The following is a 14,100-nucleotide window of genomic DNA, read 5'->3' on the forward strand; positions in this document are numbered from 1 at the left end:
GGGATGAGCACAGAGCCAGGGTACATAGTACTCGCTTGATAAATGTAAGTTTTTCTGCCTTTAAAGATGTCAGTGGAAATGCCCTTTATTTTGCAGGTGGGGGAATCTGAGGCTTCGAAAGAGAAAAGCAGCCTGTCCAATGTCACACTGCATATCAGACAGCAGAGCCTTCTAGATCCCAGCCATCATGAAATGGGATATAGGAATGTGGACAAGAAAATGGATGTTCGCTGGCTCGATTAAATGAAAGTAAGTGGTAACGCTCAGTGCTGATATGGCTGCAGTAAAACTGGTCATGTCAATTGCTTGTTTGTAGCTGTGTATATTGCACACAGTTTTTCTGGTGCTGCAACCCTGAGATAGTCGTATCCTTTGACTCAGCCATTCCCCTTCTGGGAATTGATCCCAAGGACCTAATTCAAAGGAAATAAAAATACAAAATAGTTAGCAAGGCTTGATCCTTACTTGAGTGTGTGAGAAATCATGTCTATGACGTGTATGTGTATCAGTTAGCTATTGCCGCGTAACAAATGATCGCTCCCCCGCAAACCATAGCTTAAGACACAAACAAGCTGTGGCGTCTTTTTATAACCTAACCTTTGAATTAATGTATCGTCACTTCTGCTGTATAGTCACGTGCCATGTAATGATGTTTCGGTCAACAACGGGCCACATTTACGATGCTGATCCCGTAAGATGAATACCATAGAGCCTAAGCGTGTAGGAGGCTGTACCATCTAGGTTTGTGTAAGCACGCTCTCTGATGATGGCACAACAAAATCGCCTAGTGACACATTTCTCAGAACGGATCCCTTCATGAAGCGATGCACAACTGTGTTCTCTTGGTTGTACAGACCCATGTTGGTACAACGAGAGAGGGGACTACACAGGAATGCAACTACTGGGGCCGCCCCAGCGGCACAGTGGTTAAGTGCGCACGTTCCGCTTCGGCGGCCCGGGGTTCACGGGTTTGGATCCCGGGTGTGGGCATGGCACTGCTTGGCACGCCATGCTGTGGCAGGCGTCCCACATATAAAGTAGAGGAAGATGGGCATGGATGTTAGCTCAGGGCCAGTCTTCCTCAGCAAAAAGAGGAGGATTGGCAGCAGATGTTAGCTCAGGGCTAATCTTCCTCAAAAAAAAAAAAAAAATGCAACTACTAAGAGGCAGAGGTCGTTGGCGGACACCTTGGAGAGACATCATCGTCCACATAGGAAAAAGTTTGGTCCTGTGAAGACAGGCAGAAATTGGAGTGGTGGTTCTATAAGCCAGGGAACACCAAGAATGACCAGCAGCCACCAGAGGCTAGGAAGACGCAAGGAAGGACCTGCCCCTCGAGTTTTCAGAGGGAGCATGGTCCTGCCAACACCTAAATTTTGGATTTCTGCCTTCTAGAACCGTGAGAGAATAAATTTCTGTTGTTTTCTATTCACAATAACCAAAAGATGGGAACACCCCAAGTGTCCTTTGACAGATTAGTGGATAAACAAAATATGGTCCATCCAGAGAATGAAATGTCATTCAGCCTTGAAAAGGAAGGAGATCCTGACACCTGCTCCAATGTGGACGGACCTGGAGGGCATGATGCTCAGGGACGTGAGCCAGACACAGAGGGACACACACTGTGTGATCCACTCACAGGAGGTCCCCAGAGGAGCCACATCCACAGAGACAGAAAGTGGATGGGGGGCCAGGGGCTGGGGAAGGGGCAGGAGTCAGTGTTTCATGGGGACAGAGCTTCCGTTTGGGGAGATGGAAAGTTCTGGAGATGGATGGAGGGGCTGGTGGCACAACCGTGTGAATGTGCTTCATGCTGCTAAATGGTGCACTTAAAATGGTTAAAATGGTAAGTGTTATGTATATTTTGCCACAATAAAAAAATATATCAATCTAAAAAAAATGTAAGCTCCAGTTTGCGCTAGTTTATTGCAGGAGCGCCAGGAAACTAACACACTGTGTGATTAGGAAAAAAAAAAAAAAAAAACTACAGGAAAAATTAGAAGGGCTCATGAATGTGGACTTCTCCGTGCCCCCGATTTACAGATGTGGAAACTGAGGCCCAAAGAGGGAGTCATTTTCTGGTCTCCTGGAACTGTGCGTGACGGGTGACGACCCACGACCCCTCCCTGTGGGCATTTGAGGTGGTCCCACATCCACCCACCCCTTTTCAGTAAAAACCACAGTAGAAGAGCTTAGAAAATGTGTTCCTTTTGTTCTTTGCCTTTGAAATAACACACACGGGCAGGAGGTGGGCCACGGTGGAGGTGGGGGGAGGGGGAAGACTTGGGAGGGGCCCTCCAGCTCCCCCAAACATCCCAGTTCCTCTTTCACAGTCCTTTACTGGGGTTCCCCAAGGACTTGGGAGGAGTGGAGCGAGGGGGCCCCCCAACTCTCCTAAGCTCAGAATCCAACTCTAAAGTGCAGAGTGTAGGGGGTGGGCTGGGGGCTTGGGTTAGTTGGGGGGCGGGATGTCTGCTCCTCTCTGGTAGAAAAATAGACCTGGTGTGAGTTTGGGGGCATTTGGCCTGTTTGTTTTTGCATAATTGGCTGCTTGGGTTTAGGGAAGGGTGGTCTCTATAGACTTGCTCCTGGCTTCCAACGCTGAAGCCTGCGGAGGGTCCCCTTAATGTGTCCCTGGCCTCAGTTTCCCTCTTTGCCAGCCACCAAGAAGGAGCAACTGGATCCCGCAGAGGGACCCAGGCTCTGAGGAGGGTTATCAGCTGTTATCGGGGGTGGGAGATGCTGCAGAGCGTTGTGGGGGGGAGGCTCTTGAGGGAGCAGTTTCTCCATAGGGCGCAGAGCTGTGGTCATGCTGGGAGGTGGGGGGATCCGGGGTCTGTGCAGGGCATGGGAGGGGCAGCTTGCAGGGTCAGGACCTTGGCCGAGTCCTGTGGGTTTTCTGGACCTGGGAGGCCAGGACCTGGGCCAGCTGCAGGCTCCCTAGACTATGGGATTCATGTCATGGGGAGGGGTCTCCGGGCTCTAGTGTGTGCCTGATGCGGGGGCTCGTGGGCTCTAGGATGCTACCATTGGCCCTTTGGGATCTTGACTTGGTGGTCTGAGCAGTTAGGATCCAGTGCTTGGGGGGTTCAAGTCAGAAACCAGGGGTTATGATGTTGGGATCCATTGCCTGGAGGTGTCAGGGTCTGCCTCCTAGGGGTGAGGTTTCGGGATCCGATTCCTGCGACGAAGGGATCTGAGATCCAGCAGTTAGGGTGGCCAGGACCCACTCGCTCTGCCAGTGGCTTTAGGATCTGGCGGGTTGGTGGTTGGGCATCTGGGATCCAGTGGTTGGGGGTTGAGGGTGTAGTGGTTGAAATGTAGGGATCCGGCAGTCGAAGCAGAGGGATCCAGGACCCAGTGTCGAGGTAAAGGAATTCAGGAATCCAGTGGTTGGGGTGAGGGGATCTGAGATCCAGTGGTTGGGGCCCCGGGATCCAGGCATTGCATTGTCAGGATCCGGTGGCTGAGGTTTCTTGATATCCAGAATCCAGTGGCAGAGCTGGGAGATCCAGAGCTTGAAGCGTAGGGATCTGGGATCCACCAGTGGGGCTGGGGATCTGGGATCCAGTGCTGCGTGGGGACACTGGATCTGGTGCCTGAGGCAGCTGGGGTCTGGGCAATCAGATATGGGGTGATGTGCTCCTGGGGCTGGGGTATCAGGATCCATTAGCAGGGTTGTGGGGGATCCAGTGGTTAAGACATGGAGGTCCAGGACCCAGTGTGTGTGCGGGGACAAGAAAACACGGGATCAAGTAGCTGGGATGTGGGCGTGCAGGACCCGTGGCTGAAGTGTGGGGACCTGTGGTTTGAGTGTGGGGGGACCTGGGACCCACTGGCTGGGCCATCAGGTTCCAGTGGCTGAGGTGTAGGGAGCATCACGATTGAGGTGAAGGATCTTGTGGGGGACAGGCTCTGGGTCCCTCACCTGGACGTGACCCCCAGGGCCTGCTTCATGTTCTCGTAGACTACATAGGAGATGCTCACAGCTGGGATAACCTTCATGAAGTTGGGGGCAATGCCCCGGTAGAGGCCCCGCACGCCCTCCTGGGACAGGATGTGATGGAGTAGACCCAGCATGGAGAGCTGGGGGCCGCCCTCGACGGAGGCTGGGAGGGGGTGGGAGACCAGGTAAGGTCCCCCCTCTCACTTTCCCCTCTTGCCCCCCCAAGGCTGGACAAGATGGTCAGTGCAGCAAGAGGGAAGATGATTAGACTAAAAGCAGGACCTACCACTCAGCGTCAGGACTTCTACTGGCCTTAGAATTGGCGGCTCACCTTTGCACCCTAACCTGGAGGGCCCAAGTTTGGGGTCCATTAGAAACACAGCAGGTATGCATGTGTGTGGTGGGAGAGGGCCCAGAACTTTACTCTTCCTGGAACTCAATTCCCTTCCTCTTCTCCCAGCTAACTCTTACGCATCCTCCCAAACTCCATTTGAAAGCCAGCTCTTGAGGGGAGCCCTCCTTGGTGCCCCAGTCTAAGTCCGGCTCCTCCTTCTCCCCTTTATTCAACCCTAAATCCATACTTAACTGTGGAATGATTTATTCAGCATCTTCCTTCCTTCCCAGCCTGTGAGCTCTGTGACGGTGGGGGGACCCAGCCTTAGGCAACCACCCCCCCAGCAAAAAACACAAAACACAAATATTCCCGAGGAAATTCTCAAAACAGATTCAGGGGGAGGAGGGGGAAAGAAAAAAAGAAACCCATAAAGAAAAAAAAGACAGAGAAAAATGATAAAACAATAAGCAGCCTGGACCTGCCCCTCCTTACCCGGTTCCTGGCCTCTCCCCCACTATAACCCAGCCTTGCAAATTAGAGCTCGAGTTACCAGCCTGGCCGGCCAGCCGTCTGCCAATAGCAGCCTCTCAGCTAAGATTGCTGGGGAGCTCCTCCGGCACCCGCTGCCTCTGTTCTCCTAGTTAGGATAAAGCGCTCCCATTCTAATGTTTCAAATGGGTAAACTGAGGCCCAGAGAAAGGTAGGGACTTTAGTCAAGGCCATCTAAAGCCAGGAGGACCTCTGTCTACACGGGAGGAGGAGCTGGGGACGGGGAGGTGGGACCCAACTCTTGAGATCTTTCCTTCCCCATCCTCCCGCCCAGGCCTCACCTTGGGCCTGCATGCGGGTCCGGACCAGGGCCAGGGGGTAACTGGCTATCTGGCCACAGGTGCTGGAGATGGTGCCGCAGGCCAGGAGCACGAGGATGCCCGGGTCTGCCGAGTCGTGGCTGTACTGCTGAAGCCATTGGTTCTTCAGGGTCTGGCAGGGGTGAAGAAGGAAGCAGGGTGGGTTGGAGGAGAACGACACCAGGACCCCGGGTTCAGAGGCCCCTGCTGATTGGCTTCTGGATCCCGTCACGGCCGGTACCAGCTGAGCACTCAGTACCTCCTAGGTGCCATGCAAACCTTACCTGCATTCTCTCACTCAGTTCTCACCTCGACCCTCTATGGTACGTGGAATGACGGGCCCCCTACTGTCCACGCCCTAGCCCCTGGAACCTGTGAATGTGGGACCTTATGTGGCAAAAGGGACTTTGCAGATACGATTAAGTGAAAGACCTTGAGATGGAAGATGACCCTGGAGTACATCCAGGTTGGTCCAATGTCATCACAAGGCTCCTTGAAAGAGTCAGAGAAGGAGATGTGACAACAGAGGCAGAGGCCAGAGAGACAGAGAGAGGGTGGAAGACGCTATGCTGCTGGCTTTGAAGGTGGAGAAAGGGCCCACCGGCCGAGGCATGCAGGAGATCACTAGAAACTTGAAAAGGACGGAAACAGATGCTCCCCTGGAACCTCAGAAGGATCCAGCCCCGCGACACCTTGATTTTAGTTCGGGGAGGCCCATGGTGCACCTCTGCCCTTCATAACTGTGAGATAATTCATGGATGCTCTTTTAAGCCACTAAGTTTGGGGTCCTTAGTTATAGCCGCCACGGGGACTCATACACTCTCCGAGGTGGGCACCCCACCCTTATCCCTTACCATTTCAGCTCAAATCTGCCCACTTCCAGCTGCCAGCATCCACAGCACGGCCTGAGGACCTTCTCTGGTCCCAGGCAAAGCTGCTCTGAGCACGTAGGAATAGGCAGGAAGTGCTGGGGAATGCGCACCCCCAGAAGCAACCTCCAAATGACCGATTTGGTGTATCAATACCCCAGCTCCCTTCCTCTCTGGTGGCACACGTTCTATGCTGCCTCCCCGAGGTCTCCATCGGAATTCACCTCCACCTGCCCGCCGTGGTACCTTGCTTCCTAACGCGCTGTTATGGGTTCAGCTGCATCCCCTCGAAAAGACAGGTTGGAGTGCTAACCCCCAGGACCCTCAGATGGTGCCTTTCTTTGCAAAGAGGGTCTTTGCAGATGCAATGAGTTAAGACAAGTTCATCCTGGAGTTGGGTGGGCCCTTAACTAAATATGACCGGTGTCCTTAGAAGAAGAGGGGAGAAACAGAGACAGAGACACAGGGAGATGACAGCCACATGGCGACAGAGGCAGTCATTAGAGGGATGGGTCTGCAAGCCAAGGATTGCCAGCCACCACCGGAAGCTGGGAGAGAAGCAAGGAATGACCCTTTCCTACAGGTTTCAGAGGGAGCATGGCCCTGCCGAGACCTTGACTGGGGCCTCTGGCCTCCATAACTGTGACAATAAATTTCCGTTCTTTGGCACCACCCAGTTTGTGGTACTTGCCTAGGCAGCCCTAGGGGACTAATACATTCTCTCTGTTTTGGCTCCGTTCCCCTCCCTGTCTTACTACCTCCCGGAAAAACCACTTGTCCTCACTCCCTGCTTCTGGAAGACCTCAGACCAAGACAGGTACTATTCTAATGCCCACTTGTTGATGAGAAACTGAGGCTGGAGGGAAGTTATTCACCCCAAACCACAAAATAAAGGTGCCAATCGACATTCAGAGCCACACCCGGGTCCTGAGCTGTGCCCTTGGTCTTTAGGGCGGCCTTCTACAAAGACAGGATTGTCTTTTTGGCTTTGGGCACTGGAGTGACTCAGGTTTCATCTCCCGTGTCAATTCTAATCCATTGATAACGGCGGCCCAGAATTGTGTTGAGAGGGACCCCATGTGGTGATGGATTAGTGATGTCTGGCCCAGGCATGGAATGGGAACATAAGAAGCAAGAGTTTTTACCATTATTGCCCTTACAATTTTAAATAGCCTTCTTTGGGGTCTGGAACAGCACTTGCTAAACAGATGTTTAATGAGTTTTTAGAGCTGTTCTGTTGAAAAGACGTTCTGATCACTGGATAAGTACAGCCCACACCGGGCTGAAAAAAAGAAAGTTAAATCACTTTTCTGCGGGACTTCTCAGAGCCTTTAAGGGACTGACGTAGATTTTGAAACTCCAAGAGGGCACAGGGCTCCTCAAACTGCTTAGACCTCCGAACTCCCTTTTTTGGTGAAGAATGGATTAAAGAAGGTTGCGTCTTATTTCTGCTCATGACCCTCAATGGCTTCCTATTGCATTTAGGATAAACCCAAAATCTATCTTCAGCCCTGAGTCCTTGCTAACTCTTCAGTCAGCTCTAGGAATTCAAGACTGCCACTCCTCCAACAGGCCAAATTCGTTCCTGCTCCCAGAGCTTTGCACGCACTGTGCTCCCTGCCTTGTCCACACCCGCTCTTGGTAATGTGCTCAATTCATCGTTCCAACGCCACCTCTCAGAGGGTTTCCTAAACCCCCCTCCACCCACTCTTACTTTCGATGACACATCTGGTCTTATTATCTTCTGAGAACTTATCAGGATCTGAAACTACTTATTTGCTGGTTGACTGACTTCCTCGCTCATCGGAGTGGATGCCCCAGGAGGGCGCGAATTGTGATGTTCACACCAGTTGCCGTATCTGGAACGACCGGTGCGGGGCCCAGCACCTATGGACGCTTCACAAATAGTTGCTAAGCGATCAAGCCAATGAATGAATGATCAAATGAATGAATGAGCGAAGTCCTTGTCTCAGCTGGCTGCATAGATGCTGGATGGTATGGGGGGCGGGGATGGCTGGCAGGCACAGAGTCTCTTCGATTGGAACCAGCTACCTAATTAGCAGGGCCCAGTGCAAAATAAAAATACTTGAGGTCTTTTGTTCAAAGATTACTAGCAATCTCAATATGGCGTGAACCAAGAGCTGGCCCTTCTGACTGTGGGGTCCCTGGTGCCTGCTCAGGTTGCCTCCCCATGAAGCTGGCCCTGTCCTGGATGCACAGATTTAAGGGGATGCCTGGGGACGTCTGGGGCTGTGCGAATTGGGAGCATCTGGTGGTCCCACCAGGAGAAGAGAAAAGCAATGAATGAAGCTGCTAGGAGAGAAAAAGCAATCATTTCCCGTTGCTGCTCTCCTCAGAAAGATGCCATGATGCTGTCACCGGGTCTGGTTTTTTATGGTGAGAGCAGACACCGAAATGGGCAGGCCCTGAAGATGACAGCAGTCTGGAGAGAGAAGCTGGGTGCCACACATGTTTTGGGGGAAATGGGCAATTCTGAAGCCCATCTTTGCCTGCTCCCGTGATCCCATGGGCTAGGGGGGTCCCCAGCTTTCACGTGTCCTGAGACCCTGGCAGGCTGAACTGCAAATGGAAGGTTCTTGCAGGAGGAGGTGGGAGAGTGGGGGAGTCCAAGGCTGAAGGGGTTCCTCAGGATCCCAATGTCCTTGGCGCTTCTGCACCCCAGGATTGTCCCCACTAGCTCTGGAGGTTGAATGAGTCAGCCCATGGGAAGGGGGTGTCCCGTGGACAGGTCCCAGAGAGGAGAAGAAGGAAGGGAGGGGCAGGCTGCCCACAGACCTCGTAGACGGCCAGGTCGATGCCCGCGTAGGGTATGATGCCCAGCACGTTGGGCAGGTATCCACGGTAGAAGGCGCGGGGCCCTTCGTGCTCCAGGATCCGCCGCGCACAGTCCAGAAGCCCCTTGTACTGGCCCGTCCGGCGAAGGGTCAGCCGTGTCTTCAGCACCTGGGGAGAACCCAGTTTTCCTTGGAAAAGCTAACTCCACCATCACTAATTCCAGGAATGAGGACACCTAGAAATAGCTACTCCTGGAAGGAGATACCCAGAAAATAAGTGAATTAAAAAAACCTCAGTTTCTCTAGAATCTTCTATGATCCCTAAATTCTATACTTAGATGGTGACACCTCTCAGAGTCGCATGTGGCAGCCACTGCTCACTGTCTCTCAATATCTTGGCCCATCTTCCTTAATAATAGAAACTGTAATTTTCAGCAAACGCACAGCATCTAGAAATAAATACTACATTTCTCCGTTTCCCTAGGTGTGTGGCCATGTGACTAAGTCCTAGCCAACGAAACAGAAGAAGGAGAAGTATGTGCGACATTCAAAATGCATCGTTAAAGGCAGGGAGGTGTTCTTTCTTTTGTCTATTCTTCCTTCTTGACTGGAATGTGGCTGTGATGACTGGAGCCCAAGCAGCCATTTTGGTTCATGAGGTGGGTGCTCCATGCTGAGATGGTAGAACAACAAGGTAGAGGGAAGGACACTGGGTCTCTAACACTTTGAAGCCACCATACTGGCCCTGAACTGCACATCCAGACTTCATTTATAAATCCAAATTGTGATCCCCGGACAGATGACACATGAAACAGCATTGCTCTAGTGAGCTGCAGTGCGAATCAAGAAGAGGGAAAGTTACCATCCCAATGCTTATCACGCCACAGCATGATATGGTTATTGCAGGTCCCCCATCCTGCAATGGGGTCTCTGCCATGGTCCCTCCTTCTCACCTCCATGGGGTAAATGATGGTTTGGGCCGTGGCGCCAGCCAGGGAGCCAGCCACAAAGCGCTCCTGCACGTGCAGCGTCTCCTGCTGTCCCCGGATGGCCCACTTGATCTGAGGGTGGGAGAGATGGGTGGGTAGGACCTCAGGGTTGAGCCTGCCATGCAGGAGCAGATGCCCACTCCCGGGGACCCACAGACACCCCCACACCCCCAGCCAATCCTGCAGCTCCTCCTGTGCAGCCCCCCGGCTCCCCATGCCTGCCCCCACCTGCTCATAGGCCATGAACTTGATAGCCGACTCAGGGGCAATCTTGAGCACGTTGATCCCGTTGCCACGCCACAGGGAACGCACACCCCCTTCTCGGATCATGCTCCGTAGGCCCCCCAAGATATTCAGCCGGTTGGTCTTGGAGGCGTGGACCTGCGCGGGGAGACGAGGTGGCCTTGGGGTCCCCTCCGGGGGGCCCAGGCCCAGGAGGAGGTGGGGGTTCCTCCAGGCCCCCTCACCTGCATGAAGACCTTGAGGCGGTCCAGAGGGGCGGTGCCTGTCCGAGACACAGCGCCCGCCACCGCGCCCGCCACCAGCTGCTTCCACCACATGCCGCTCAGCTTCTCCTGCTCTGAGAACTCGTCGGGGACAGTCAGGCACTCGCCAATGTCCAGGACCTGAAGAGGCAGGGGCTGGGGGTGTCATGCAGTCCTAAATGGGGGCATCTCCCCCGCGAATTCCAGGCCCCCCAGAAAGTCCACCAGTGAATTTTGCTGGGAGAGCCCAGGAGATCCCTCTTGGACTCTGACCGGATCCCATGGAAACATCCAACATGGGAGTCTCCCACATAAGATGGCAACATCTTTCCTAGGGGCCACCCTGAAATTGCACCTAGAGATCCCACCCAAGACTCTGCCCCATAAAGATCCCTCCAGGGCCACACGAGATCCTACCAGGGACCTCGCACATAAGGAGCTCAGCAGATCCCTCCTGGGGTCGCACCAGATCCCACAGGGATCCCCTCCACAGAGATCACCCCCCACCCCAGAGTCCTCTTATAGACTTTAAACTGACCCCTCCTTGGGTCCCCCAGGGTGAGAATCTCTGGATCTCCCAAGAGGATCTCACCAGATCCCACAGATGGATCCCCTCCAGAGGCCATCAGATCCTGCCACAAGCATCGCCCAGGGATTTCCACCCAGGAAATGGCAATCTAGACATCTCCTTCCTCCACCTTCTGGTGGATCCCACTGGACCCTCTGAAGATAGGGGATCTCTAACTTGTCTTTCCAGTCCCAGAATCCTTTGCTGAGGCAGACAGAAACCAGAACAAGGCCAGCTGTGTGGGTTGTGAGGAGCCAGATGCCCCACAGCCAGTCCCCAGAGGCGCCACAGTAAGTCTGCAGGGCTCCAATCCCATAGCAGAGACTTCCCCGGGGGGGGGGTCCCCTGAGCCCCAAATGGAGGAGGACAGGAACTGAGCCTCATCCTTTGGGTGCTCCCAGTGGCTCCTCCTCCTGAGTCTTGACCCAGCCCTTCCTTGTCCTGGGGAGACTAGAGCAAGGCCCCCGGGGGGGGGGGAAGGGAGCCCAGCCCCCAGGCGAGGAAGGCCGCCCCCACCTCACCGTGGAATGCTTCCAGAAATAGAGCACGTCCTCCACGTTCTCCAGCGGATGCAACAGGAAGTGGTCTCGCCACTCTTGCCAGTCGATGGTCATGGTGCCGTCACGGTCCATGCTGGGAGAGTGGGACAGAATCAGTGCCTGGGGCTGGGGGTGGGTTGGAGTGAGGTTTCCGTCGGTTTTGGGGGTCGATTGAGATCCTCTGCACTGAAAGCTTGCCATTTCACAGAGAGGGAAACTGAGGCTCAGAGAGGTGAAGAGGCTGGCCCAAGATCTGCCTGCCTCTGAAGCCCAGCTTCCTGGCTCCCCCCACCCTGCGTTGGGTCTGGGGTCCAGAGGCTCAAGGTGGCTGAGGGATCCTGGGATTCTGACCCCCAGCTACTCACCTGTGCAGAATTTTCTCCGCCTGCTCCAGCGAGATGGAAATGCCCAGAGCTTTGAAACTCTGCTGGATCTCAGAGACATCGATATGACCTGGAGAGGGGAACCGAGGTGGGAAGGGGGTGTGTGTGGGGACCCTGGGAATGAGGAGCAGGACAGCGTGGAATGGGGATGGTCCAGCAAGACCAGGGGAGGTGGGACCCCAGGGTGAGGTTTGCAGGAGGGGTGGGGGTGGGGGGTCCCTGACCCATTGGGATAAGAAAGGTGGAAGTAAGCAATGTTGGGGGGTGGTCCTCTGTTCCATGAATGAATGAAAAAATGAATCCAGAAATAATGATGGGGGTCTCTATGTCACAGGGCATCGTGAGGCAATATTGGGGACCCAGAAGAAGCTATGAGGGGTGTCTATGTCTTATAGGAGACCCAGGAGCCATAGCGGGGGATCTTTATCCCTTAGAAAAATAAGGATAATAATAAGGGTCCCACCCCAGAAGGGAAAGGAGGTGCGATGGGCCTGCTGGGCCCCGAACTACCTAGGTGGGGGTGAGGAGAGCTCCCAAAATAGCCTATGAGTCATCAGGGAGATGTCACCCTCCCCTTTCCTCCAAGCTCTGCCAATTCTCACCCCGCTGGTGTCTCCAGGGCCCGCATAGCCCCATCCTTGGGCCTTACCGTCCTGATTCCGGTCCAGACTGTGGAAAAGAAGCAGCAGACGCTGCTCTCGCTCCTGCAGGTAGCGGGTAAACTCCTCCAGGTCAAGCCCACCATCGGGGTCAGTGTCGCCCTCATGGGAGATGCCCTGGCAGGGGAGAAGGGTCAGAGGGAGCTCCAGGAGTCTGCTCCCCGATCTGGAGGGAGCATGATGAGCTTATACGCCAGGAACCCGGGGCCCTCCGCCCCTAGAGGACAGGGACCGGGGGAAGTCACCCCCTCCTCCACCAGCTTGCTGCTCAGCAAGCTGCCCACTGCCACAGTAGGTCTGTGAGGTGCACAGCGGTCATCCAATTTTCCTGGCCAGCAAACCGAGGCTCTTCAAGGTCAAGAACCTTGTTCAAGGTTACAGAGCTGGGGAGTGGTAGGAAGCCATGGGCTCTTGTCTCTGCAAGCCTGTCTCCCCAGCTGGCTCTTATAAAAACCTGTCCACATGGCAGTCTCGGGAGCTCCTATTAGAGACAGCTCGGGGCAGCGACAGGTCACAGCAGAGCAGCCTCGAGGGCTCTGTTTGCCCATCTGGAATGTGGGAGGTTGGACGGGAGACCTTAGGATGCTGCTCCAGGGGCATCTGGGGCTACAGGTGTATGGGGACATCGGCATGGGCTCCGGAACAAGTTCCTGCCTGACAGGTACACCCCCAACTGAGGGTGGTCTCAGGCAGGATTGGTCCTTCGCTTGGGCAGCCTGGAGCATTGAGACAGGCACAGGAAAGGGCAGAAGAGGGAATGTAAATCCAGCGGCTGGGGCAGCTGGCCGGGAGGGCAGTGCTGCCCAGAGGAGGGGGAGGTGGGAGGGGCGGGCGTGTCTCCTGGAAGTGGGAGCAGGCCGTGTCTTGGGCTGTGCAAAGAGTTCAGAGGAGGGTGTGTCCAGGGAAGTGGGCAGGAAAGCTGACCGCTCCATTCCCTGGCAGACATCCCCCACCCCCGGGGAGGGAGGGGACCGGGTGTTGGCAGCCCAGCTGCAGGCCTGGGGCCTCGGTGGCCCTGTTTTGAGAGAGTCGGGTTAGGCCCAGACACGGGTGGGCTGGGGGAAGGGGACAGAGACGCCCAGGCTGGGCACAGGTCTCGGAGTCCAGCCACCGGCAGTCCGGGCGCTCCATTCAGGGGCTCGCGTTCCCCGGTGCGCTCAGGACCCGAGCGCAGCGCGCCAGGCGGGGGTCCCGGTGGGGATACCTGTTGGGCGCTGCGGTCCGGGTCGCCCGCGCCCAGCCGGGCCAATCCCTGGCGCAACTCGTGCACGTCCACGCGGCCATCCTTGTTCCTGTCCAGCTCCTCGAAGAGGCGACTCCAGCGCTGCCTCCGCTCCGCGTCGCCCGGGCCCCCCCGCATGGCGCCCGCCCGGGGGGGAGGGGAGGCCCGGCAGCGGCGGCCTCAGCGGGGGCTTGGCGGTTCCCCCTCCCCCCCCAGGGGCCCCGCAGGGCCAGCTCCGGGGCCACGGCCACCGCAGCCTCTGCGCTGCCCGCCTGGCTCTGGCACTTGCAGGAGGCGGTGACTGCTAGCCGTCGTCGCCCGCTCCAGAACTTGCGTCTCCTCCCCCGACCCGCATTGGGGGGAGGGGGCTGGGGGCGGTGCTGGGGGGGGGTGGTGTGCGGAGAGATGTCAGGGATGCTCCGGTGTTGCACAGCCTAGGGGGCACCGGGGTTCATTCTGGGAA

At 55.5% G+C, this 14,100-nt stretch overlaps 1 protein-coding gene across 3 annotated transcripts; it reads right to left on the reverse strand.

The window, feature by feature from the left end:
- Nucleotides 1–69: 69 nt before the first annotated feature.
- SLC25A23 (solute carrier family 25 member 23) lies at nt 70–13,913 on the reverse strand. 3 transcript variants are annotated; one of them, XM_023644576.2, is made up of 10 exons: nt 13,620–13,913; nt 12,406–12,532; nt 11,739–11,826; nt 11,356–11,467; nt 10,249–10,407; nt 10,010–10,162; nt 9,746–9,853; nt 8,794–8,961; nt 5,111–5,261; nt 70–413 (listed from the first exon to the last, which is right to left on the reverse strand). In XM_023644576.2, the coding sequence occupies exons 1-10, from the start codon at nt 13,773–13,775 to the stop codon at nt 172–174; spliced, it is 1,464 nt and encodes a 487-aa protein (XP_023500344.1). In that variant the 5' UTR covers nt 13,776–13,913; the 3' UTR covers nt 70–171. The 3 variants fall into 3 exon arrangements, with proteins under 3 accessions (XP_023500344.1, XP_023500345.1, XP_023500346.1); XM_023644577.2 differs by lacking the exon at nt 70–413 and adding an exon at nt 2,193–4,109; XM_023644578.2 differs by lacking the exon at nt 70–413 and adding an exon at nt 4,528–4,917.
- Between the last annotated feature and the right edge of the window lie 187 nt (nt 13,914–14,100).

Source organism: Equus caballus, chromosome 7, assembly GCF_041296265.1.
Source record: "Equus caballus isolate H_3958 breed thoroughbred chromosome 7, TB-T2T, whole genome shotgun sequence".
Taxonomy (NCBI): Eukaryota; Metazoa; Chordata; class Mammalia; order Perissodactyla; family Equidae; genus Equus; species Equus caballus.